The sequence below is a fragment of the Thunnus thynnus genome, chromosome 18 (genome assembly GCF_963924715.1).
Source record: "Thunnus thynnus chromosome 18, fThuThy2.1, whole genome shotgun sequence".
Lineage (NCBI taxonomy): Eukaryota > Metazoa > Chordata > Actinopteri > Scombriformes > Scombridae > Thunnus > Thunnus thynnus.
In genome coordinates, this window is record NC_089534.1 from 18913035 (window position 1) to 18936411 (window position 23377).

The 23377-nt window shown below is 40.0% G+C and overlaps 2 protein-coding genes across 2 annotated transcripts in view; one reads left to right on the plus strand and one right to left on the minus strand.

Moving 5' to 3' along the window:
* Positions 1 to 8083, minus strand: part of afg1lb (AFG1 like ATPase b) — a 29334-nt gene extending 21251 nt beyond the window's left edge. The window contains exons 1-5 of the mRNA XM_067573369.1: positions 7935 to 8083; positions 7362 to 7687; positions 2667 to 2733; positions 2478 to 2579; positions 2098 to 2225 (exon numbers count right to left, since the gene is read on the minus strand). Of these exons, the coding sequence (XP_067429470.1) occupies positions 2098 to 2225; positions 2478 to 2579; positions 2667 to 2733; positions 7362 to 7687; positions 7935 to 8064 (753 nt within the window). The 5' untranslated portion in view covers positions 8065 to 8083. The remainder of the gene's footprint in view (positions 1 to 2097; positions 2226 to 2477; positions 2580 to 2666; positions 2734 to 7361; positions 7688 to 7934) is intronic.
* A 789-nt stretch (positions 8084 to 8872) lies between these two features.
* Positions 8873 to 23275, plus strand: snx3 (sorting nexin 3). Its single transcript, XM_067573372.1, has 4 exons — positions 8873 to 9073; positions 18139 to 18234; positions 18531 to 18655; positions 22459 to 23275. Exons 1-4 carry the CDS (start codon positions 8912 to 8914, stop codon positions 22562 to 22564), a joined length of 489 nt encoding a protein of 162 aa, XP_067429473.1. The 5' UTR covers positions 8873 to 8911; the 3' UTR covers positions 22565 to 23275.
* The last annotated feature ends 102 nt before the right edge of the window (positions 23276 to 23377 follow it).

A 23377-nucleotide genomic window follows, 5' to 3' on the forward strand; every position in this document is an offset into this window, starting at 1 on the left:
CTTTATGTACACAACCTATGAGCAATTTCACAGAGGCTGCACAGTGACTGAGGCCCTGAGACAATGACACTCGAGCGTTTTCTTCTCACTCTTCTTCTTCCCTTCTCACTCTCTTCCCATCTTTCCATCTCGGACCTCTCAATGGCGAGTATTCATTAGGGGAGCCGGGTGGGGGCCGTAAAAGGAGGGAGGGGGGCTACAAATTACTGATAATGGCACGGCGCTAATGAAGAGAATGGAGAAATGTCATTAGCATTTAAGAGGATAAGATCCATCTGACCCGCCGCCGCCAGTCGCTTTCTAGCTCCACTCACTTAAGGAAGCAGGAGAGTGCGACTGATACCCAGAGCCTCATTTGCATGGCTGAGTGGAGGAGGATGCTGATTGGTATAGACCCCCCCCACCACCACCACCGCCGCCACCTCCAACTCTCACAACCTCACAACCTCTTGTTTATGCATCACAAACAACGCGCACATGTCTGCTTGTTTCCCCTCCATTCACCGGTAGCAACAGTCGACAAGCGAAAACAGCAAAGCTGGCGACGGCAAACAAAACAAATCAATGAGAATGCACAAACAGCTCCGCAGTTTAAAATGTGAAAGACAGGCGGATGAAAGGAGCAGCTCTTGATCCTCGCAGATGCACAGAGAGTGATTAGAGGGAGCAACCGCACCTTCTGTGACCTTTGACCTGCTGGCATCAACTGTAATGATATCAGTAAGAAGAGCAACATTGTGCCACTAACAGATGTGTTCAGTTGGTTAATGATAAAGACAGAAGCTGCAGTGAATGACTACCTAGCTTACAGTTAATAGAGAGTGCTTCAGTTCTCTCCTCTTACACCAAGAGGTAAAATAAAGAGACTTTCTGCAGCACTAATGGCTGGAGGTGCCTTTTATTTGTATATATCCAGTGTACAGTCTGGGTGAATTGGTTGTACTAGTTTGAGAGCCAAAATAACTCTGAGTGCATAAAAAGTAACAGAAGCAGATCACAAGGATCACAAAGTAAAGAAATGTTATATGTTGAAGATACATGTAAGATTTTATAATTTTACTACTACTTGAAAACTACACGCTATAGTGTTTGAGTGCTGTTGGAAGTCATTGGACACTTCTGCTATATTTAAAATGGCCGCTAGGTGTCCCCAGTCCTGTTTTTGTTGGGATGTCAAGATCATCCCGATGCCCACACAGGAAAGACACCGGCTGTGATACAACACCAATACTGAACACAGATCAGATCGAACACTTAACACTTAACTCAGAACACAGCGTTTAAAACTATTTTTTAAAACTTTCTGGCCTAGAAGGAAAGAAATGTCAAAAAAACCCCTGTAAAATATCACTTTGTTTCCTTCTTCACACATTTCAGGGTCTCTTTTCTGTGAGTTAGTGTTTATGCCAAAGTCTCTTATCCTGTGGTTTTCAACTGACACTGGCTTTGTGTTTGATCATAATATGTACAATAACATATCTCCTGTTTGCTTGCTATGGCCCCTTCATTCTGAATATGTTATTACCTACACATTTTTAAAAATAATAATTTTAAATAAATAATAAATAATAAAAATAATTTTAAATAATTTCTAATTATCTGTCTCTTGTCCTACTTTGACTGTCAAATTGAGTTCACTGTTGTGTAAAATCTGTGTTGTTGTTGTAAATATGTACATTGTACCACATCCTGGCCTTTCAATCATCTTTTTTCTTGATGTTAAGTTGTTTAAATTCATAAGATGCCCTTTAAAAACAGACATACTTTATACAGTAGGATCACAAATTATCTATTTAATATATCTGTGGTGCACTTTGAGGACTGTATGGGTATTTATTTTATCTCAGCTAATAGGTATTTCTTTACAATCAAAAACCTGAATATCAGCATTGCATTACATATAGTTGTACAAGCAGTATATTTACTAATATCACATGTTATTTAGCACTAGTGTCAGAGTAAAACTGTTTTAAGCAAATTTACGCATCTGACATAAAGAACAACAACACAATTTTTATTGTCTTGTTTGCTACTTGCAGCTAATTTTCAAGCAGATTTTAAGAACAGACACACAGACACACACACAGAGTCGCTCACCTGAAACTCGTCAAAACACAAGAGGCAGGTTTCATTGCTGATCTCCATGGCAACCGGTGATATGGGGTCATAGGTGAACATTTTCCCTAGCCTTCGTTTTGGCAGGCTTTGTTTCCTCCGGTGGATCCCTTGAAGCAGTACACAAACGTCAGGCACATCTTAAAGCACACCTGCATCAGCAACACAAACCCACTGACAATACTGAATAAAGCAGTAATTTCACCTGTATGCATAATGGTAGACAATTAACAGGAGGGCTTCAGGACAAACAGAGAGATAAATATAGGATCTCTGGAATACGAGGAGTCAGAAAACTTCCACAAAGTCACACATGCCAACCTTCTGTAGTTACTGATGTGCAGTGGGAGGAGAATACTAACTTTTGTGGATGTCCAACATGAAGCCATTGAAGTGGACTCTCTTTTTACGGGTGTTTTCCACCTGAGAGTAGAATATATCCATGAGCATGGTCTTCCCTGTGCCTGATAGAGATAGAGATTACTTATTATAATATTATATTCTGTTCACTTCTCAGGGATGTTTTAGAGATTTAGCACCATAGAACTTACCAACATTTCCGTAGATATAGAAGCCTTTGGGTGGTGGTGGTGGTGGTGGAGGAGGAGCAGGTTCCTCCTTTTGAGGGGAAAAAGGGAAAAATTAGGAAATGACTGTAAGACGTGTGTAAATCTCAAATCTTTTAACAGCTGTTTGTCATCCTAAACAATATGATAATGATAATGATAATAAAATGCACCACAGTTAATCATAAAAACAGGATTTTCTAAAAGCATGCATAGATTAATTCCTTATTAAAAAGCACAAGAGCTAAATGGTGACCTAAATAAACTTCATTATATACATTACCATATAAGACTGAATCATCGCTTAATAAACAAAGTATGCTGAGGCATTAAGCCACCACTACAGTGTGTGGTTTCACATTCTCCAGACTAGCCCACTGCAGGGGAGGAAGACAAAGGGGATCTAATCAACAAGACAAGCCAGGGTTCCCACGAAAGAAAAGCATCATCAGAGGAACAATGGGGGGATTTGTCAGACAAAACGGAGAGGACTGGATGAGGCTCCATACGAGATGGAGTGGACTTGTCTGTGCAGCCTGTTTAGCGCTGCTAATTGTGATACGGTACTGTTGCATTGAGGTGCTGCTGGAAGTCATTGTGCTGCCTGCCTCCGATCATCAAAAGGTCCCCTTGCTTTAAAAAAAAAAAAAAAAAAAAAAAAAAAAAGTCTTCTGTGTGACCAAGCTGAGAATATCGAGTAAAGCCAAATATCTCTAAAGAGGGCCCAAGCTATGTGAACGCATCAGTTTAAACATGACATGTAATGCTAGCTCGGGGTATATGTGAGTATGAGGGGGCAAATTATAGATATTTTAATAAGATTGTGGTTGAGGATTGTCCATCTCTGTAACCGGGCAATGTCAAATAGCTTTGGAATTAACTCAGCACTAAACAGAAAGGATTGCCCTCTTAAAATTTAATTTAGTGACTATTTCATGGCGACAGTACTCCCTGTCCACTGCACAAGGAGCACTTGACTCTGATAAAAGCAGACAATGGCCGATTGAAAACTAAATGAAAAAACAAACTTGTTACCCATCCTCTCTCTCTGCACCCTCTTCCCGCTCCTCCTCCCCTCCTTCTCCTCCTCCTCCTCCTCCTCTACCCCCTCCATCCCTGCCTGTCTTGCACTGGAGTGAAATCCTGGAAGAGCAACAAGCCTTTCCTGTCTGCTCTGGCATAACAGTGTATGACTTCTCCCTGACTTCCCAAGCTGCCCCCTGGCATGGTGGGGTAATTGTCAGCGGTGGCTGGTAGCCATTCTGCCACGGCAGAGTGGAGAAGGACAAGGCTGTTCCTCAGGCACTCTGTCTAGCTGAGCTCCGTGGCCTTGTCTCACCTCCTGGTGGAGGACGTAGACTGGCACATGAGTGGAAAGTTCACAAGCAGGACATTGCCACTTTGGCTTTTAAATGACTTCAGTAAAACTGCTTTTGAACATGTTTATCGACAACCAAAAGATGTCATGTCTCTCACTAACGAGGTTAATGGAATGACTGTGGGAGTCTAAGTTAGGTTTAACTGGTGCAACTGTTCTGCTGGAGACCTACAGCATACAGGAGGACTCTATGATGCAGGTCTGACTTGAAGAGGGTGGCTCCCACCAAACAATGGCCCATTGTTAGTCGACCATCCGCAAAACCACGCCACATTGGGTCAATATTAAGTCAAGTGTACTCTCCTCACAGACTTGGTCAGTTAGTGAGGACAATGGCGGCACTTTCACAGAGAGAACAGACACCGAAAGGACAGTGGTATGACCTGATTCAAACCAGAATAATTGCATAAGTACTCCAGTCAGTGTGTATGTGTATGTGAGAGACAGAGCAAGAAATAGGTGCAAAAGAAGAGGAGGGGGGGGGTTGGCGGTGTTGATAGCCTAACACCAAAGTATTTGTCAGAGTCCCGAATCAAAAGCAAAAAGGACAAGAATGGCCCAGACAATGGGGATCCCCTCATTACTGCATGGGGACGGTGAGAGAGTGAGAGGGGTGCCGGGACGGGCACAGCGGGAGGTCTGCCCTGCTGCCTTCCAAAATCTCTGCCTAACCCTATGTGTCTGTGCCAGCCAACCAACAAAAAAAAAAAAACTCCCACCACCAAATACTAGACAGTCAGCTCCCCTGACCTAAAAACAACAACAGCCCCCTACATTACGCTGTTCCAAAACTCACATCATGCACAATACACTTCCCAGACCCCTACCCTCCCTTTGACCTGAGCCCCACGGCCACTATCGGTGATACAACTGGAGTACAGTGCAGCGGACTCTGTCAAGTCCCTCCATATGTTGGACGTCAATGGGGCTTTATAACAGAATGGGAGTCCAGATGCCGCACTGTAAAAGGCTTTAAACTAGTCCATGCTGACATGCAAATCCTGAGCTGTATGCAAAATGACTCCCTAGTTTCTACCAAGTGAACTATATTCACTTTTCACCATTTTATTTGAGTGTAAGAATTCTCTGAAATTAATGAACTTATTTTTAGTTCCCTGTATAGTGACCTCAAGAATTCCCACTGTGCAAAGAAAAAAAATCAACTTTTTGCTTAAAATCCAAACAATACAAAACTACCCCTATCAGTTTTGATGCAAAATGATGAAAAATAAGAAAATCTCAACATAATACTAAATTACACACTTAACACTACATTAAGTAAGTTTTGAGCTATTTCTGTTGAGAATAGTGAATGAGTGATTTTAGACATAACAGTAATCTTTGGAAATACTCAAGGTCCACTCACAAGCTTTTATTATTGAGCTTTCAAGTAGAGCTGCAACAATTAGTCGATTCATTGATTAGTCTATTGACAGAACAATAACGGCCAACTATCGATTAATCGTTTTGAGTCATTTAAAAGATATATATACAAAAATTCTCTTGTTCTAGCTTCATAAATGTGAATATTTTCTGGTTTCTTTAGTCCTCTATGATAGTAAACTGAATATCTTTGGGTTATGGACTGTTGATTAAGATAAAACAAGACATATGATGCTGCATCTTTGTCAAACAGTGAGATATTTTTCACCATTTTATAGACCAAATGACTGATTGATCAAGAGTATAACTAACAGATTAAATCAATAATAATGAAACTAATCAGTTCATCATCAGCCCCACTTTCAAGCGTATTACATGCTCTTCATCAGTGGTTGGAGTTTGCTGTTTGCTTTAATCTGCTGACATACATACTCAGTATCAGCAGTTATGACGTTATAATTTCAACCATGAGACTCATGTTTTTTTTTAAGTCATGACAGCAAATTAGGTTGTTCCTCAACAGACCCATCTGCAGGAAAACTGAGTGAATTCAACCCACACTTGAAAGCTCCACATAAAGCTAGTGAGTGGACTTTTAGCGGTATTGTTTTGTCAAAGCACTAGTCTTGAATAGTCTTGTAGTCTTCTCTTCATTGTCGTAGTCTACAAATTGAGCAAGCAAATATTCTCTCTCTTACATGGACTGTTATTGAGCAGTGAAAGAGGTGGATGTTAATAGAAATGGCTCAATGAGAGAGTCATCCGGGGTTTCTGTTTTGTGTTTTGTAACACATGATGCATTAAGAGAGAAGTCATACGCCGGGCAGAAAGGAGGGGTTTGTTGCTCTTGAAGGGTTGGAGAGTGCATCTGTCATCCTGCTACATGTAGACAATGAAATGTAGCTGAACCAATGTCAAGCAATTGCTAGTTTTATGCCTATTTGAAGGTCAGTGCTGTGCTCTTGATCATCTGTCTTTAAGTTTTTTGGCAACCAGTCACATATCAAAAAAATCAATGAAGAATAATCTAACTCAAGAGGATTATCACAAACATTCTTTACATACTTAATTTACCTCAAAAACTTTGATATAGTCCTGCTAAGTAAGAATTGTGGCATGAGTTTCATGAAAGCTAAAATACTTAAAGGACAGGTTCACAATTTTTCAAGTGTGTCTTAAAACAACAGTCAGGTGTCCATATGAACAGTGAAAGAGGTTTTCCTCACTGTAATCATTCCTCCTGTTCATACTGGCTATTAAAAGATCCCCTTCAAATGTGCTTTCAATGTAAGTGATGGGGGCCAAAATCCACAGTGTGTCCACACAGTCATTTTGTGCAAAAATGCATTTAAAAGTTTATCTTACGCTTATATGAGGCTTCAGCAGTCTGAGTTAGTCATATCAAGTGGATATCTGCCACATTTACAGTCTTTTTAGCATCAAATTCCCTTTGTGCTTCCTCGACAGTGTTTCCCTGTTGAGCTGCAGTGAAAGTATAGTAACAAAAAGAGGGACTTCGGCACTAAAAAGACTAACATTGAAAGATATCTACTTGATTTGACTCATTTGGACGGCTGAAACTTCATATTAGCTTCAGATAAACTTTTGAATGCATTTTTGCACAGACGGAGGAATTTGGATTTTGGCCCCTGTCACTTAAACTATAAGGGCATTATGAAGGGATTTTCTAATGGTCAGTATGAACAGGAGGAATGATTATTGCAAGAAAAACTTATTTCAATGTTTATTTGGGCACCTGACTATTGTTCTAAGACAGACAGACTTGAATTTGTGAACCCGGCCTTTAAAAGATACCTAAACAATGTTCATTGCAGAGATAAATTGTCATGTGAACATAGTATTGTAGTGAGGAGTTTTGAGGGCGAGGACATATGATGTCATTATAACGGCTCTTTTACCTTTTCAGCGGATGCATCGCCTTTATTTTCAGCTGTTGTAATGCAGGAGTCTTTCACTTTCTGCTGTTGACCACTGTCATCTTTTGAGTTTATTTTGGGTGGAGGTGGCATCAAGTAGATACTGTTGCTGTAGTTGTTAAGTGTCTGCTGCAGGTTAACCAGCTGCTGCAGCACATGTCGCTGCTGAGCATCGTCCCTCAGGGAGCCACGCTGAACGAGGCGATCGTAGTGTCCGACAGTTTTACTGGAGGGACAAAAATCTGCAGCTGGAGGCTCAGAGGAGCAGGATGATGTAGATGAACTGCTTCTCCTCCAGCTCGTGTAACCTGTATGCATTACACCAGACATAACAAGTATTAATCGTTACCCAATTCAGTAACAATTAAGCAGACAGTCTGTTGCATGTAATGAAACAATGTCTGAAAGAAACAGTAACTTATATATTATGGTACTATGTTATGTAGTGACGTAACCAGGTGTTCAAAGTTACCAAACATGTATCACCTCAGACAGACTGTAACACAATAAATATCACGCAGTCTTGAGCGCCAGAAAGACAGACAGACTCTTTACCTTTCACAGTGTTGCTGGATGCGAGACAGCTGATTTTCTTTGACGTCGGAACAGTGTCTTTAAGGAAACATGTTATTGAGCATCTAGCAGCTGCCGGAAGCCATGCTGGAAACAACGGGTACGCCGCCATGATGTTTCAAAATGGCACAACTTTATTGAGACTCATTTGACAAACAAGTCGCATGACAAAAGCATGAACGTGATGTAACCAAAGACTGTAAGACATAACTTAAGATTTTCTGAATGTATTTTATAGTATACAACACCATGTCTTAATTATTTAGGCTCGTAAACAACAAAAAATGTAGTGGATCCCCGTTTTTGTATGACTATATTTATCATTAGGTTGAAGTATTGTCGCTGGTCGCTTAGTAAGTACAGCTTTCTTGTACAGTTTTTTTTTTTTTTTTGTTTAAATCAATTAATTTTGTGCATTAAATTCTGAACATTTACAGTTGAATGTCAGATCACACGTGTTCCTACATTTTGACAACAGTTCCTTTAAAAAATTACGTGTGATTGTTCTGGATAATACCAAATGATATGAATACATTTATGTCTGTGCTATTATGAAGCGAATAAAGTGGCCGGTGGCGGGTTGTAAACAAACCGAGCAGCAGGTGGCCCGGACAGAGTCAGCTGAACCTCAGCTGATCGGAAGTGCCATTCGCAGTTTTCAAGCTGGCGACAATAAGAGACGGAACAATACCGGAACTTGTGAGATTGGCCTTGAACATAAAAGTCATTGATTAGATTTTTTTATGTGTGTAGAAGGAAAAGTCGCGTAGATACGTGACTTAATTGATATATAGTGTTATTAAATGCAATTCCCCCACTAAAACTCCATGATAGTTTTTAATACTTGGACAAAACGTTGGTCAAATTATTATTATCAATTATTTTGAAGGTTCGTGCCGGAATGTACATATGTGTATTCTGGTTAATTTGACAGTAGCTGCTAGAAGGACGGGGGAGAAATGGCTGATACCATAGCTGATACAAGAAGGCTTTTTACTAAGCCTCAAAACCTGAATGACGCTTATGGACCCCCGAGTAATTTTCTGGAGATTGATGTGAGCAACCCTGAGACCATCGGGGTCGGCAGGGGCAGATATACCACGTATGAAGTCAGACTGAAGGTGAGCCCTGAACTATCAAACGCTAATGACGTTAGCTTTCAAGCTAGAGACCTGGCGTAGGCTAACGTATTTTCTGTGGTCAGAGGAAGATATGACCTCTTGACAGCAGGATTGGCACAGTCGAAATGACGTGTATATAATCACAAAGTCGATATTTAAAAGCGTGAATGACTATTTATGGGGAGCAAGGCGCTTTTCGCCAAATGAGGTAGCTAGCCTACGCTCGTCAGAACTAAGCTAGCTAACACTGGTTAGCTATCTGACATTATATTAACGAGTTAGTTGCGGATATTAACTAGAAAGTTTTCTGGTTTAATGTCGATTAATACGTTTTCGAGAGCTTTTGGCAACGTTAGTACAGTAAGCCAGCGATAAATGTTTACTTAAACGTTGACAGGCATATTGTCAAGAGGCTGGAATTTGTTTACATTAGCCTCAAGTGTTTTTTCCACTGTGTCGTGACAGTGCAGCTGTTTCACAGAAGAGCAATAACTACACATGAATTAGGATTATATAACATCTGCAAGAAAATGTCACCAAATAAGCCCTCAAAATAAGTGAAAGCCTTTCTGAACAGTTCAGAGTTTAACTTTCAGCCACACCCCGTTTTCTTACTGCAAAGAGTAGATAACAGCATTGGTCACACTTAATGACCAGACTGACGTGAAGGTAGGATTGTATGACCAAGTGCTAATCTCTGTCCTTCCATTTACTGTTGGCTGACTTGACAGATTATTCATGTTATTCTCCAGTATCAGGCCAAAGGGGAACAAAACTCAGCAAGTCAGCTTCTCTTGAACTGTAGACAGGATGCATCATACTCTCTGATCATGTCCAGCCTTGCCCACCCCCCCATGACATATTTCCTTCCTCCTACTCTAGTGAAGAACGTGCAGGGGAGAACAAATGCTTTTCTTCTCAGAGAAGCTCCTGTAATTCATTTGTAAACTAGCTGAGAAATGGTCTAAAAGTGTGTGTATTTTATAATGTAATCTAAATACATATGAAATGTGTCAGACTATTGGCTCAAACTGTCCCGACATTTTTCAGTATTGAGTAATCACTTCAGTGAGGAGAGTAACGGTTAACCACTACGAGCTATTGCAAAACACAGATTCTGAATCATATGTACTTTCATCTGTCACAGACACGCAACTCAAAGTTGAGGCCTAAATAGCATTAAAATCTTATAAAATGCTTTTGAACAGTGTCAGCACTGTTACTTAATTAATTAGCACATTGTATTTATTTATGAAATTATTGACAAAAACATATTGGCAAAATGCCAACTCAAGGTCCATTTACTTGCTTGTAGCTTTTGACCATATCACACAGTCTTCATCAGCAGATGGAGTTTGCTCAGTTGTCATGGAACTGTTAGACGTGCAAGCTGTCCATGTCAAGCTCAACTTTTAAGACAAACCAGACGAGAAGACTTAATGGTGCTCAGAATTAAGAGTTAATCAAGAGTTATTGAATATCTACAGTTCCACGATAACTAAAGAAACTTTGAACTTGAAGGTTGAAAACGACAGAATAAGCAATTTAGTTAATGAATTGCCAAGCTTTATTTAGACACTGTTGAGGTGTTTAAAGGTCTTGATCCAATATGTAGACCCAACAGCAAGATGATTTGGGTTAGTTTACAGGGCAGAACCAGTGAGCCAACACAAACACCAGGCAAAGTTTGAATTATTTTTCTTAAAGATGGGATTATTTTCAAGATGTGACACAAGTTGAAGTTTTTTAAAAGAAATTTATGTGTCTTTTTTCATGACATCTGTCACCACATACAATTTTGTATAAATTGAGCCATTCAGGACTATTGTATGCATTTTTAATGTGCAGGCTGCGGGTCCGAAATTGTCATGCAGTCAGCAGGCTTATCTGATTGCCTCGTCTCTTATCTCTGAATTGTCATTTCAGTTGACTGACACCCCTGTAGTTAGTGGCCTGGAGCATTTAGATTGGTTAACAGCCCTAAAGTATTTATAGTTTCTCTTTACCTTAAAGAAAGGGTGAGGGAAGAGAAGCCGTCTCCAGGCATTAGCGTTGAATATAGGGCTACTGTACTTGATTAGCGTGTAATAATTAGCATATGCGTGTAATCAGCATTATTGTGCACCTCATAGCCCTGTGTGACCCTGCTTTGCATAAGACCACAGAAGAAGCGGCGCATCCCTCACTTCTCAACAAATGTGGTGTCAACTTTGCTTTGCTACTCTCCTTCTCCTTTCTTCAGCTTTCTTTAGAAGCATTTTACTCCATCTCCAGCATGTTAAGAGTGTTAGCCACAATGCCTCTGCCTGGAATGCATAGCGTTTGCTTTTCTTTTTTTTTTTGTCTACGTCTTGCTTATGATATTTAGAACTACTCTAATTTTTATTATCTAATTATTCTGTACAGTTTCAGGTTATAGCTCATTCTCTTGTCTCCTGTTCTCGTTGTCCACCGCTTTCCACCCGAAATCAAGAGAGAGCCCTTGTGGCCGCACTGAGAGAGTCTGCCTAATCCCCTCATTGAGAGAAGAGAAGAATGAAACAGGCCAGGGTGTGGGGGAGGCTGGAGCATTTACTCCCCATCCTTATCCACCCCCCCAACCCATGGTAGGGCAGAAAGCCACCCCCTCACCAGCCTTCACCCTGTTGCCCACTTATCCCATTTCACTCCCAGCTGTGTGCAGTCAGTCGCCTAGTTCATAGTGCGGTTACCATACTCCTTATGATAACTATATAGGCTGAATGGATGGTTGACTGCATGGTGTAAACACCAGAGCAAGAGCTCATTCTTACTATAAAATTATAAAGTTCACCCTGAAGTAAAACGAGTGTCGGCTTTTTTCATTTGTCTGAATGTTCTCAAAGTTACTGGTAGAAGGACTGGATTATCATGTGAGAAGCCAACTGGTTGCACTGGCTGTGAGACAGGATGTATAGTCACTTGTTGACATTCTGGCTTACATTTGTTTTTAAAGTCAATGGGATCAGTCTACTTCTTTCAGTCAGGTTTTTAAAGAAGTGAAAGCTGAGTTCATAGTGAAAGAAGGCGGATATCTCATTTTGCCTGAGTGGACTTGTAATGTCGAGAGTCGCGTAGAAACAATCGATTTTTTTTTCTCATCTAAATCCCTTCGATTTTAAGTGTAGTTGAAATCTGAAATGCCATATAGAAGCAGTATAAACGCTTGTTGGTTTGTTGATTATGTTCTTTCCTCTTCTTTTTGCCTCTGCACATGTTTTTTTATGTTCCTAATGGACAGAGTTGTAGCTGAGTCCTATCATATCACCTTAATGTCTTCTTGGTTGTTGCTGGTTTGAGAGGATCCCCTTAAGCAGTAGAGTGTATTTGTTTGGACCTCAGCAAACAGGGGGTTGGAGTTGGTGTGTGTTTGTGGGGGGGGGGTGAGGGGTGGGGGGTAGTTGGGTATTACCAAAATTTCTTGTCTTTAGTTGGTTCCCATCTCATCCAGAGAGCACATTCAGGGAAGCGAACTTTGGGATCTCACTTTGTTTATGGATAGGAGTACATAAAAGGCCTCTTATAGCTCTGTCTCTCACTCTCACTCAGTCTTCTACCCCTCCTCTTCTCTACTCCCATAGCTTCTCCCTCTCTCTTTCTTTCTCTTTTCCATTTGGGCATCGGGGCGGGGGCCTTTGGTCATTAATAAAATGGGGAGAGATGGAGAGTGGGTGTGTATGTGTGTGTGAGGTGGGGGGGGGGGCTTGTCAGGCACAGTCAAGTGTAATCCAAAGTCTACAGCATCCTCTTCGACAACTATTTTAATGGAAATAGGGAACATATTGTATCAAGGCTACCATATCCTACTTGAAATGACAGTATCAAAAGTGGGAGTTGATACTATGGCAACAAAGCAGCTTTTTGCCAGCTAGGCGAGTCGGAGAGAGGGTAGGCTGTCAGGCCGCAGGGGCCGGCAAGCGAGGGAACGAGTGAGAGAGTACATGGAGAGGCGAGAGCGAAAGACCCATAGCCCCAAAGCTTTTGTTCCCTGTCTCTTTTTTTCCCCATTTTGGAATATGATGCAACGAGATGGTATTATGTTGCAATTTTTAATGCTATTATTCTGAGAGGGGTAGTATATGGGAGGGATAAGAAGGGGGCATGAGGGAGGTTTAGGATGCGCACTCTCAAACTTGACTTAATCCATCCTGCTAAAAGCTAATGCATGGTGCCCTTGAACTATTCTCTCAGGAGATGAGTGATCTTTGTCCCCTCTCTCCCTCTTTCTCTGTCTCGCTGTTTTTAAGGGTTCTAGCTCTTTTCAACCCATTTTCAATGAGCCTAAGGTATTGTGTTCCACACATTATGAATAACATGCTCTTCCTATGGAGCGTAGATTGCACCTTGTGCACTCATAATGGAAAGTGAAGCTTGTAGGGTCTACTTTGAAGAAGGTGCACCTAGCTTTATGCTCTTTCTTTTTGAAAATATACTATCCTCTCTTTTATACCTGCTCTTAATATATCCATTAATTCCTCATATGTGCGTTTATTTGCCTTTAAGTTTGGGAGATTTTTGTCCCCCTTCTGCAAACTTTAGTTTCTTTCACCTTCCTTTCTTTCCTCTCTTACCTTTTTATTCTGTCCCTTTTTAGAAAGTGAGAGGAGCAAAGTGTGCCTTTTAGACAATTAATGAAATGCTAAGACTCGGCTGGGTGTGGGCCGGTCCCATGTCCCAATCACTGCAAGGGCCAGTAAGTTGAGACACCCGGGCCCTAACCTCTAACCAGCCGTGAAGAGAACAGAGGCAAGGGAAACCTGATCTTTGACTCCCGGAGCTCCCACGCACCACCTTCTGTGTGTGTGTGAGAGAGAGAGAGAGGGTGAGTGAGTGAGACCTCTCATTTTTCAGTTCTGTCATTTTCGTTCCTCCCCTTGTCCTGCAAGGCCAATCTCTTAATCACAGGGTTCGAGAGGGTGAGAGGATTGAAAGGCCAGGTGACTTTCTTTCCTTACACTCTCACCGCGAGCTTCATTGTCTCGAGATGAGCGGTGCAGGTTGGACTGTGTGTGTGTGTGTGTGTGTGTGTGTGTGTGTGTGTGTGTGTACAAACAGGCTCGAATGCTTCGGGCTATTATATTTACATTGTTAACTGTGTGACTGGTCAAATCTTTATACTTAACACCTGTGCATGCATACTTCGTGTACGTCAGTGTGTGCTTGCGCGTGGTTAAGTGTTTTCTGTGTGCACATGATGGGATTAGAGTCACGGCGGTGGCAGATTACCTGTAACTGTGATCTGTTGTGGTGGGGATTAACTTTGCGGAGCTCCATGCTGTGAGGTAACATGACGCAGCGGGGACAGACCACGGTGAGTGGGAGAGTGGAGTTAATGCTAGAGCACTGGGGCGATAAAGCTAAGATAATCCACTTCTCCTGTGACCTGAGAAAGAGGAGGAGTGAGGGGCTCATTGACAACTTCACCTGGAGAGAACTTGAAATAAGTGGGGAAGGAAAGTTTTAAGGGCTGGTGAGTCACATAAAAACTCAGTGGGAAAGAGGGAGTGGCAGTGACTCAGTGTGTTTATATGAGCTCATTTGAGTATAAGGCAATACTCATAGTGATGCTACTGTCATCTCAACCAGGTTATTTCACCCTCATTAATATCAGTAAGTGTGACTTTACTAAACAGAGCCGTTGCTATCATTAATCTTAAAGAGTGAGTTTGATTTCTTTTGGTGTTTCAAAACTGCAGGAGCCACTAAGGTCACAGAAAGAACTGCATGCAGAAATGGTTTGTTTGTTTTAAAAAAGAACTGCAAGGATAATGTTGGTGAAACAAAACAGAACTGGTGTGACTGGGGTGAGAGAGAAACAGCATTCATGTTCATACTAACACTAGAAGTATGAGGCTTAGTTCTCTGACAGATTGAAAAATCAGGTTGCAATGAACACAAGGCTCTTAAATCAGAAATCTATAAACTAAAAGATAAGAACATAACAGTTCAGACATTTTTAAGAATACAGGATATTATTAAGATTTTATAAGTGGAACAAGCTCATCTCTCTTTCCCACGCACACACAAACAATACTTTATCTTTACCTGCAATATCCCTCCAACTCAGTACTAGATGTGGTAGTTAGAGGATATTTCCAGATCTGCTCCAGTCTGCTCATAAAGCGGTGATGTTCAATCAAGATAATTGCAAACAGTTGCAAACAATTAGTTTACAATTGATAAATGTGAGGAGTTTGGGAGGTGAAATTAAACATATTAAACAAACGTCGCTATTTGATATGTTCTTCCAGAGTTGGCTTGAAGCTACTTTTCATCTGCGGTTCCTTGGCATGTCATGTTTAAAACATAAAACACCAAATGAACAGGCAGACACATGATACAATCCTAAATGTAAATGAGAGTGATAGAGCTGCAACTAACGATTATTTTCATTATCAATTAATCTGCAGATTATTTTCTCTTTCTTTCTTTTTTAATTGATTCTCCTATAAAACAGTGAAAAACATCCATCAAGCACCAAAAAGTCTTAGATACATAAATGATCAAACTATTACACAACTTGTAAACTCCTACAAATCAAATCATCTAAACACCTTAATGAAATAATGTTAGTGAAATTATCTTATAAAAGAAAAAGAGATCAGTCCGTCACTTGAAGAAACAACTCACACAGGAAGTCTTAAGTGTTAAAAAAAATCCTGAATTGTTCCATCTACTCAAGTACAATTATCGTTTGCATCAGTAGAACATTAAATCACAGTCATGTCGGCAGCTCTCGTTTTCATTATTAAATAGAGAGTTAGAGTTTCTCATTTGGATCCTTTAATTTTGAAGACTGAGGAGACGACTGAGCAGAGAGGGAAGAAAACCAGTGCCTGTGTTTTCCCCCTTTGAAACACCATAAGAGGAGTCTCAAGGGCAGAAAATCTGACTTATTATCGCAGTGCAAAGGAAATATAGAGGAAAAAACACTGAAAGAGGGAGAGACCATGAGGGCTAAAAGACCACTCCTGCTCTCCCTCCTCCTCAATTAGTCATGCACAGAGCAGATGAAGCTCCCAACCTCCCCAGTTTTTCTGCTCTTCCTTTATGACCCCCCCCTCCTCACACCCTCCCCCATCTCCCCTCCCCACAACCACCACCACCACCTCCCCTTTTCCTTTTCGGTCAGCCATTTACTCAGCCTTCTAGTTAACTTTCCATCCCCTTTACTGCACACAGTCATAATTGTCTTCTCATCGATCAGTCTGCTGCTCACACTGTATTCACCTACTTGCTCAATTGCTTTGCTCTTGTGATTCCTTCTTCCATGAATTCTGACCTTCTGTGAATGCGGCCTGCCAATGAAATGCTCATTCACTCCCTCCTTCTTTGTACATTGTCATGGGATGGCCATGTGCTGTCAGGACTAGTGAAGAGGTTTGGCATTGTGCTGTAATATGCTGTTTGCTTCAGTGTTCTGTCAATGTCGAAACATCTCCCCTTTTCAATACGAAATTCACTCTCAAGTGCTTGTCAACAGCAACTTAGAATTATGCACACATCTGTGCATCGGCGTACATGAACACAAAAAAAAAATGGCAAAGCATTCTGAGTGCGACAGACCTTGGTGAGCAAAACATAAGTGAACTTTTTTTTCTTTCCTGGAGGCCAGTTTCAATTCTCCTTTTCATTACGGTTCAATTTCAAGGAGTCTTTTTGTTTTTTTTGTTTTTTCATCCTTTTTTTTTTTTACTTTTATTAAAATCACAGTAGAAAACACAAGGCTATGCCAAATCCAAAAGCAAAAAAGCCTTTCGCTCAAGTCTGCACATTCACTCCAAACCACTTTCTAGTAATAATATTTTTGCTATTCATACCATTACCACAGGAAGTAGGCCAGTGTACTTACCCCTGATTGGTTGGTTATTTTCTGTGTGTGTTTATATGGACATCTCAAATATGTTTTCCGGTCAACATTGTATATAAAGTTTGGTAAAAATGTGATAATGCTGCCAGAATGTATAGGCTGTCTCATGATGCAAAGTTAAGCATCCATTATTTTATTATTTTGGGACACATTTTTGGCCATTATCACTTGCATACAATACAAATACATTGCAAGGATGAGTGGCTAGAAAGACATTTATACACTATATACATACTGTTAGAGCTGAAACAGTTTGTCGCTTAATTGATCAACAAAAAATCTGCAACAATTTTTGTAATTGATAAATCATTCAAGTCACGTATCAAGGCAAAAATGCCAAAAATTCTCCAGTTTCTCAGATGTGAAGATTTGCTGCTTTTCTCCTTGTTGATCAAACAAAATAAGCAATTAAAAGTTGAGATGAAATGAAAAATGCCTTTTAAACCCTTTTAGATCATACCCCCAGTCATGTTGTGCACCTATTTAACAATATAATGCCAAAACAACAAATAAATCTTTGTATTCTTATATCAAAATCCAATCATGTTTTCTTCCTGTAAAACAAAATATGACGTGTGCTTATGTATGTAGGCTTGAACCAACCAATTTCAACCAATAATATGACATCCATCCATCAATCAGTCTTCAAGATGCATTATGACACCTCCACTTTTCAATGTTCAAATCAAATTCCTCCCAACGTGACATCCCACCTGTCTGTCCTGATTTTCTGGGAAATACATCACAATACGGAAATTAGATACTCTCAAAATGCTGTTTTATCTGGAATTTAAAGTCAGTTTGTGCTCTGGGTTATTTTTTCACAATTGTTAACCAAAAAGATAGTTTCTAAATTAGTCGATACTAGTGAAAATAATCAATAGATACTGTTTATGATAAAGAGTTTGTACACATGCTTGATATGGGCTTTGAGGCACTGGTTAAACTGGGGTTCACAGAAAATTTTAACTCTTCTTACTGAGCTTTACTTTTTGATACCGTCACCTACCTGAAGTTTTCTCAAAGAAAATCCCAGTCTTTTCTTGACAAATGATTATGTCATTTGTGTAACCACTGTAATACTTCAAGGACTATTCCTCAATGAATTCAAGGCATCTCGTAAAAATGACACCTGTAACAGTTTGCCACCTGTGTGTGCGTGTATGTGTGTCCACAGACCAACCTACCCATCTTCAAGCTTAAGGAGTCTTGTGTACGGAGGCGATACAGTGACTTTGAGTGGCTCAGAGCAGAGCTGGAGAGGGAGAGCAAGGTGAGCAATCGAGGGTGAACTCGACACAAAGAAGCTCGAGTACTTGACTTATTAAATAAGAATACGACATTAAACACATTGATCATGCGTATGTGTTGTCTGTTCAGTCTCACTTTTAATGAAATCCATAAACCTGTTTGTTTTTTTTCTTAGCCTTAGAAATGGTACATAAAAATATGATTACATTGTACATAAACACACTAGTTTTTCTTAAAAACACCAAAGCAATAAATTCCTTTTTTAATGCCAGTTTAACTGCTGCTGTATGATTTTCTATGGCCGCTCTTTTGTCTCAGGTGGTTGTCCCACCTCTCCCAGGAAAAGCTCTTTTCCGGCAGCTTCCGTTCAGAGGGGACGATGGGATATTTGATGACTCTTTCATTGAGGAGCGGAGACAGGGTCTGGAGCAGTTTCTCAACAAGTAAGCTCTACCACATCTTCAGATCTTCCGCTATTTGGCGGTGAGGTTAAAACAATTTATTCATTCTCATTTTGTTCTTCGTTCGCCGCAACCACTTACAGCTTCTACCTTCACAAGGTATTATTTTAAATCTCAAGAACAATATAACACTTTGTGCAATAAGTAGATTCAACTTTTTCACTTCTCTTCATATTGTTAACAAACTGAACCTGCAGAAACAGGCAGGTCTTTTTCTAACTATCCTCCTTAATTCTCTTTTATAATTATCTCGCAAAGGACAAGAACAACCAAAGAGGACTCAAGTGCGCACCCCCACAACATAATTTTTCCTACATTTGTTTTATTGTTGATGTGTAATTTATGATAATTGCAGCTCAAATTACAGCGCGTGGTTGCATGGGATGGTGTGTGCACCTCTGCTTATTTTTGATCCAGCATGTCCTCATTTTCAGCTGCGGAACAATAAAAGTTACAGTGCGATTGTAATTATTTGCTTTGATTGCAGACTTGGCCATTATCTTTGTTTCATGTGCAAATGCATCAATGTTTCCTGTTTGAATATTAAGTGTGCAAAGACAGTTGAGAAAATTAAAATCCATAAATATGTTTTTTAAAGACGATGAGAATGTGTTGGTAATTAAGATTTTTTTCCCCCCCTCTTGCTTCCTATGAATGAAACACTGCTGTTGATCATATCATTGTTCAGACTTAATACTGGCCGATGTGGCTGGCAGCATTGTTTAATCTGTGATTGAGAGCATTGTGAAGAGGAAATCATTTTGAATGGTAAACATGATTGTCGATGCGAAACAAATGAGGAGGAGAAGAGAGAACTATCAGTTTTAGTCTAGTCAAACATAATTCATGCTTCAGGTAAAGAAGAAGGGCTTACATCCTCTCTTCAAAAAAGCAGGCAAGGCCTTTGAGATTTGAAGATGCTTCTGACGCACCTTATCCTCGATGTCAACATTTCCAAAACATATTAAAAAAGGTTTGCTGGGAGCAAACTTGATCTTTCTGGTTATTGACCTGGTATTTGACCTGTGAAAGCCTCTCCTGGGCTGCGTAATTTGTCCGAAATATTTTCCATTAGAGGTTAAGATGCATGCATATGTACAATGTCATCATGTTGATCTATTCTTGCCAAATTTGCCGTTTATTTTACCGCTAATGTACCGGTCTCAGGTGCACTGGCTCGTTCTTGTTAAGCTCTTTTGCGTCATCTGAAGGGGCATTCAGGGAAAGCTTCATGTCAGAGTGGCTTCAGCAGGGCAAACATACAATATTTTCTAGATGTAGTGATGGAATACTAGTAATAGTCATGATAAAGTACTGATTTATTCCTTCATCTATCCCTCAAGCTCTGATTTCACATGGAAGAGGGAGTTGCATTGTCAGAAAGTTAGATGTGTCGTCTTTGCTTATTAACTGATTATTGAAGCCCTTACAGAAGGCTCTTGTGTATCCTTTACTCTGGGTTGATGGGTCTTTCCCTTCCACAAGATCTTAATCGACACTTGTGGCTTTTTTTTGGCTCAGAGGTGAGAAGAAAAAGCATCACTTCTACTACTACAAGGTAATAAGAGCTTGTGGCCACCACCACAGATCTAAGAATTTGGCAAAATGTATAAGCCAATGAGTTTTTTTTGTTGGTATTTTGTCAAATGAGTGTCAAAAACTTGGATATAAGGGACAGTTATTATGTAGCTGACATAAATAGGCTTTATAGATTGTTGTATGTGTTTGACCATACTTGATATCTACAGCTGCAAGTCATTGTCATATAGTCTTACAAATTCAAAAATGTGTACCTCCACGTTCCCTAAATTCACACTACCTACTAATTCTGATGCTGGAAAACTGGCAAAATATAGTTTACTCACAACAGTCAGTATGCATACTGGCATATCTGGCAAATCTATAGCATTAAAACCTATAGTTTTTTTTGCATTTAGTATTTTGTCTTTATTATAGTGACAGTAGAGAGATGGTAGGAAATGAGAGGAGAGAGAGGAAAAGAGAAATGGTGAACAACATGCAACAAAGGTCCCCAGTTGGACTCCAACTGGGAGCGTTGCGGTTCATGGTCAGTGCACCCTTGGCGGATGCCCCAAACTCTTGATTTTTAAGTGTGCTGTTGAGGGACACTATTCTCTCACAATGCATTGCAAAAGAAATGGAGAATCTGCTCAAAGCTGGAATAAAATTCAAACATGATTGGTGATAATTGTAAAACTGCTCCAAGAACAGTTTGACTGACATCTGACGGTGCAAGTATTGCATCATTTCCAGTCAGTATAAATCAGTTAATGTTGTGTATACTAACTGCAAATACAGTATTCTATAAATTATATGTTTATACTTTCTACAATTATTATGTTCAATCGAATTGGGACAAAAGAAATCTAAAAAAAGAAAAAAAATGCCATTTCTATTTTTTTAAAGGATGTGAGGATTTAAAGTCTGTGTAAAGCAATAATACATATTTGTTCTGAGTTTGTCACACCACAGAAAAATGTGTAATGTGTAACCACCCAGCCAAATTTGAATGATTAAAAAAGTCAAGTCATAAAACTAGGTTTCACAATTGTGGAAAAATAAGCAGTATTCTCTGCTCTGAAACGCTGGGGGCGCAACCAACTGAGCAACCTCTTGGTTAACAACACTCATACCAAACTCCTGTATAAAAATAACAATTTAAAATAGGCCGTGTTTGTAGGTGCATGGATGATATTTTACAAATAAAGTAATGTTAGGAGCCACTGTTTAACTTGGCACATATTTTGTAGGTAAAAGTGGACCATTGTATTAAGTTTGGTGAAGTTTGGTGCACTTAACGTTACTCAATTCTCTGCTGAAAAGTCCTTGGTGACTTCATTGTAGCCATCACCCTTGGACCAGTTGGCTCTCACGCCATGCTTTTTGGTGCTGCCCGGCAAATGCTCTCCCTCTGGCTGGGGACCTCCAGCCACACAGCTGGTGCTAAAGCCAAAGCCGCAGGTGGGGGAGGCATCATGCTAGTAACCCTGCTACATCATGGATCCACCAGTTCAGGCCTGCCCAAAAAATCCTGAACACAGAAAAGTCGAAAAACAGTTGAACACTTAACACTAAGTCCACAATTCAGTATGACATAGTTCACAGTCTTTTCACCTTTTCAGCAGTTATTTTCTAACATGTTTAATATGTTTGAAAAGAAATCTCTCATTTTCCTTCACAAGGACTTTAAGAGTATCCTATTTTGCATCATTTTTGCTTTATGTAACAGGATGACATTGGGCATACTGTAAATTTTCTTATAAATGCCTCTCAGCAACATCATGAAGTTGAGTGTGTTTATAGTGTCTTATAGGAGTGAAACATTGGAAGATTTTTGAGATCATTTTATTGTATCGGCTTTAGTTAGCTCATTAGAGTTTGCATTCATCAGCAGATCAAACCACGGAGACCTTAAATCTGTAAAATGTCACTTTTTTAAAACTCCTTTCCATTTTTAATCGTTTCAGTTCTTCATCAGCTGTTAAATTGACACACACATAGGTAGCAACTCTTAAATGCTCCCACATAAACAATTCAAATGTTAACTGATGTCTTGCCTCCAACTCATGATTTCCAAACTTGTGTCTTGCAATTAGGTCACTTCCCTGCTAAATCTTCCCAGATTTCTTACCTTTATTTAGTCACATGCTTCTTATAATCTCTGCTCCATCTGTCAGTCCATGATCTCTGTCTCCATGTCATATAGACTCTCTTTGAACAGTCAGTCAGGTTTCAAACCCGCCTTTTGCCCTTGTGTGTTTCAGAGTGGCCGGTCACCCACTAGCCCAGAATGAACGATGCCTGCACATGTTTCTACAGGACGAGTCTGTGGACAAGAACTACACCCCATCCAAAATCAGACAAGCTTGAAAGTAAAGATGGCTCTGCTTGGCCTGGTCTGGCTCGGCCCCGCTCAGCCTAGCTTGGCCCGACAACCCAAAGCTCTCTTCACTGCTCCAGTTTTCTCTCAGATAATAAACATTTCAATGATGACTTCCCTCCCCTCCCCGCCGCCCCCCAAATAATATTCTTCACTGCCTCTTTTAGTTTAATTAGTGACCCTGATCGGTGTTTGTTTTCACCTTCTAATTGGAGTCAAGAATGTTCGACACATAACTGTGGTTGAAAGTAATTTATAGTAATTTCTCTTTATGTCTGGAAATGCCACTAACATGGATATATTATGTATTTATCATTAGCTATGTCTTGAATATATTCATTTATATAGTATCATTGAATGAGCGTTCTATGTATGCAAAGCTCCTGTAAAGACCCACAGCGTTTTTTCCATCATATATTCAATATTGGCATGTTGCAACTTAACACACACACACACACATTTGATGGGCCTTGACTTTCAAATCACACTTTGATCCTTTCTCTCTCTTCAAAAAGGAAGCATGTGTGTGTACATCAACCAGCACATGCCGAGTTATCACAATGATTTTCTAGAAAGAAAGAAGTAATTTACACAGAGGGAACTGCAGTATTTCTACAGGCTATATGCATTTTGAGATTTGTAAACTGCTGTGCCATTTTTGTTTATTTTGAAGGTTTTTCCAATAAAATAGATGAAATGTCCACATGCATAAGTACATTTGTTGAATTTGAGTGTGTGACCTGTCTAACATTACACACCGGATACTGCACGCTGCTGTTAGAAATGTCCAGTAATGTCAAAGT

Bases quoted from the DNA above. Each gene is read 5' to 3' on its own strand.
- snx3 (XM_067573372.1), top strand. From the start codon at position 8,912: ATGGCTGATACCATAGCTGATACAAGAAGGCTTTTTACTAAGCCTCAA. The intron at 9,074-18,138 runs GTGAGCCCTGAA...GTGTGTCCACAG, and splicing joins CGTATGAAGTCAGACTGAAG to ACCAACCTACCCATCTTCAA. The intron at 18,656-22,458 runs GTAAGCTCTACC...TGTGTGTTTCAG, and splicing joins CTGGAGCAGTTTCTCAACAA to AGTGGCCGGTCACCCACTAG.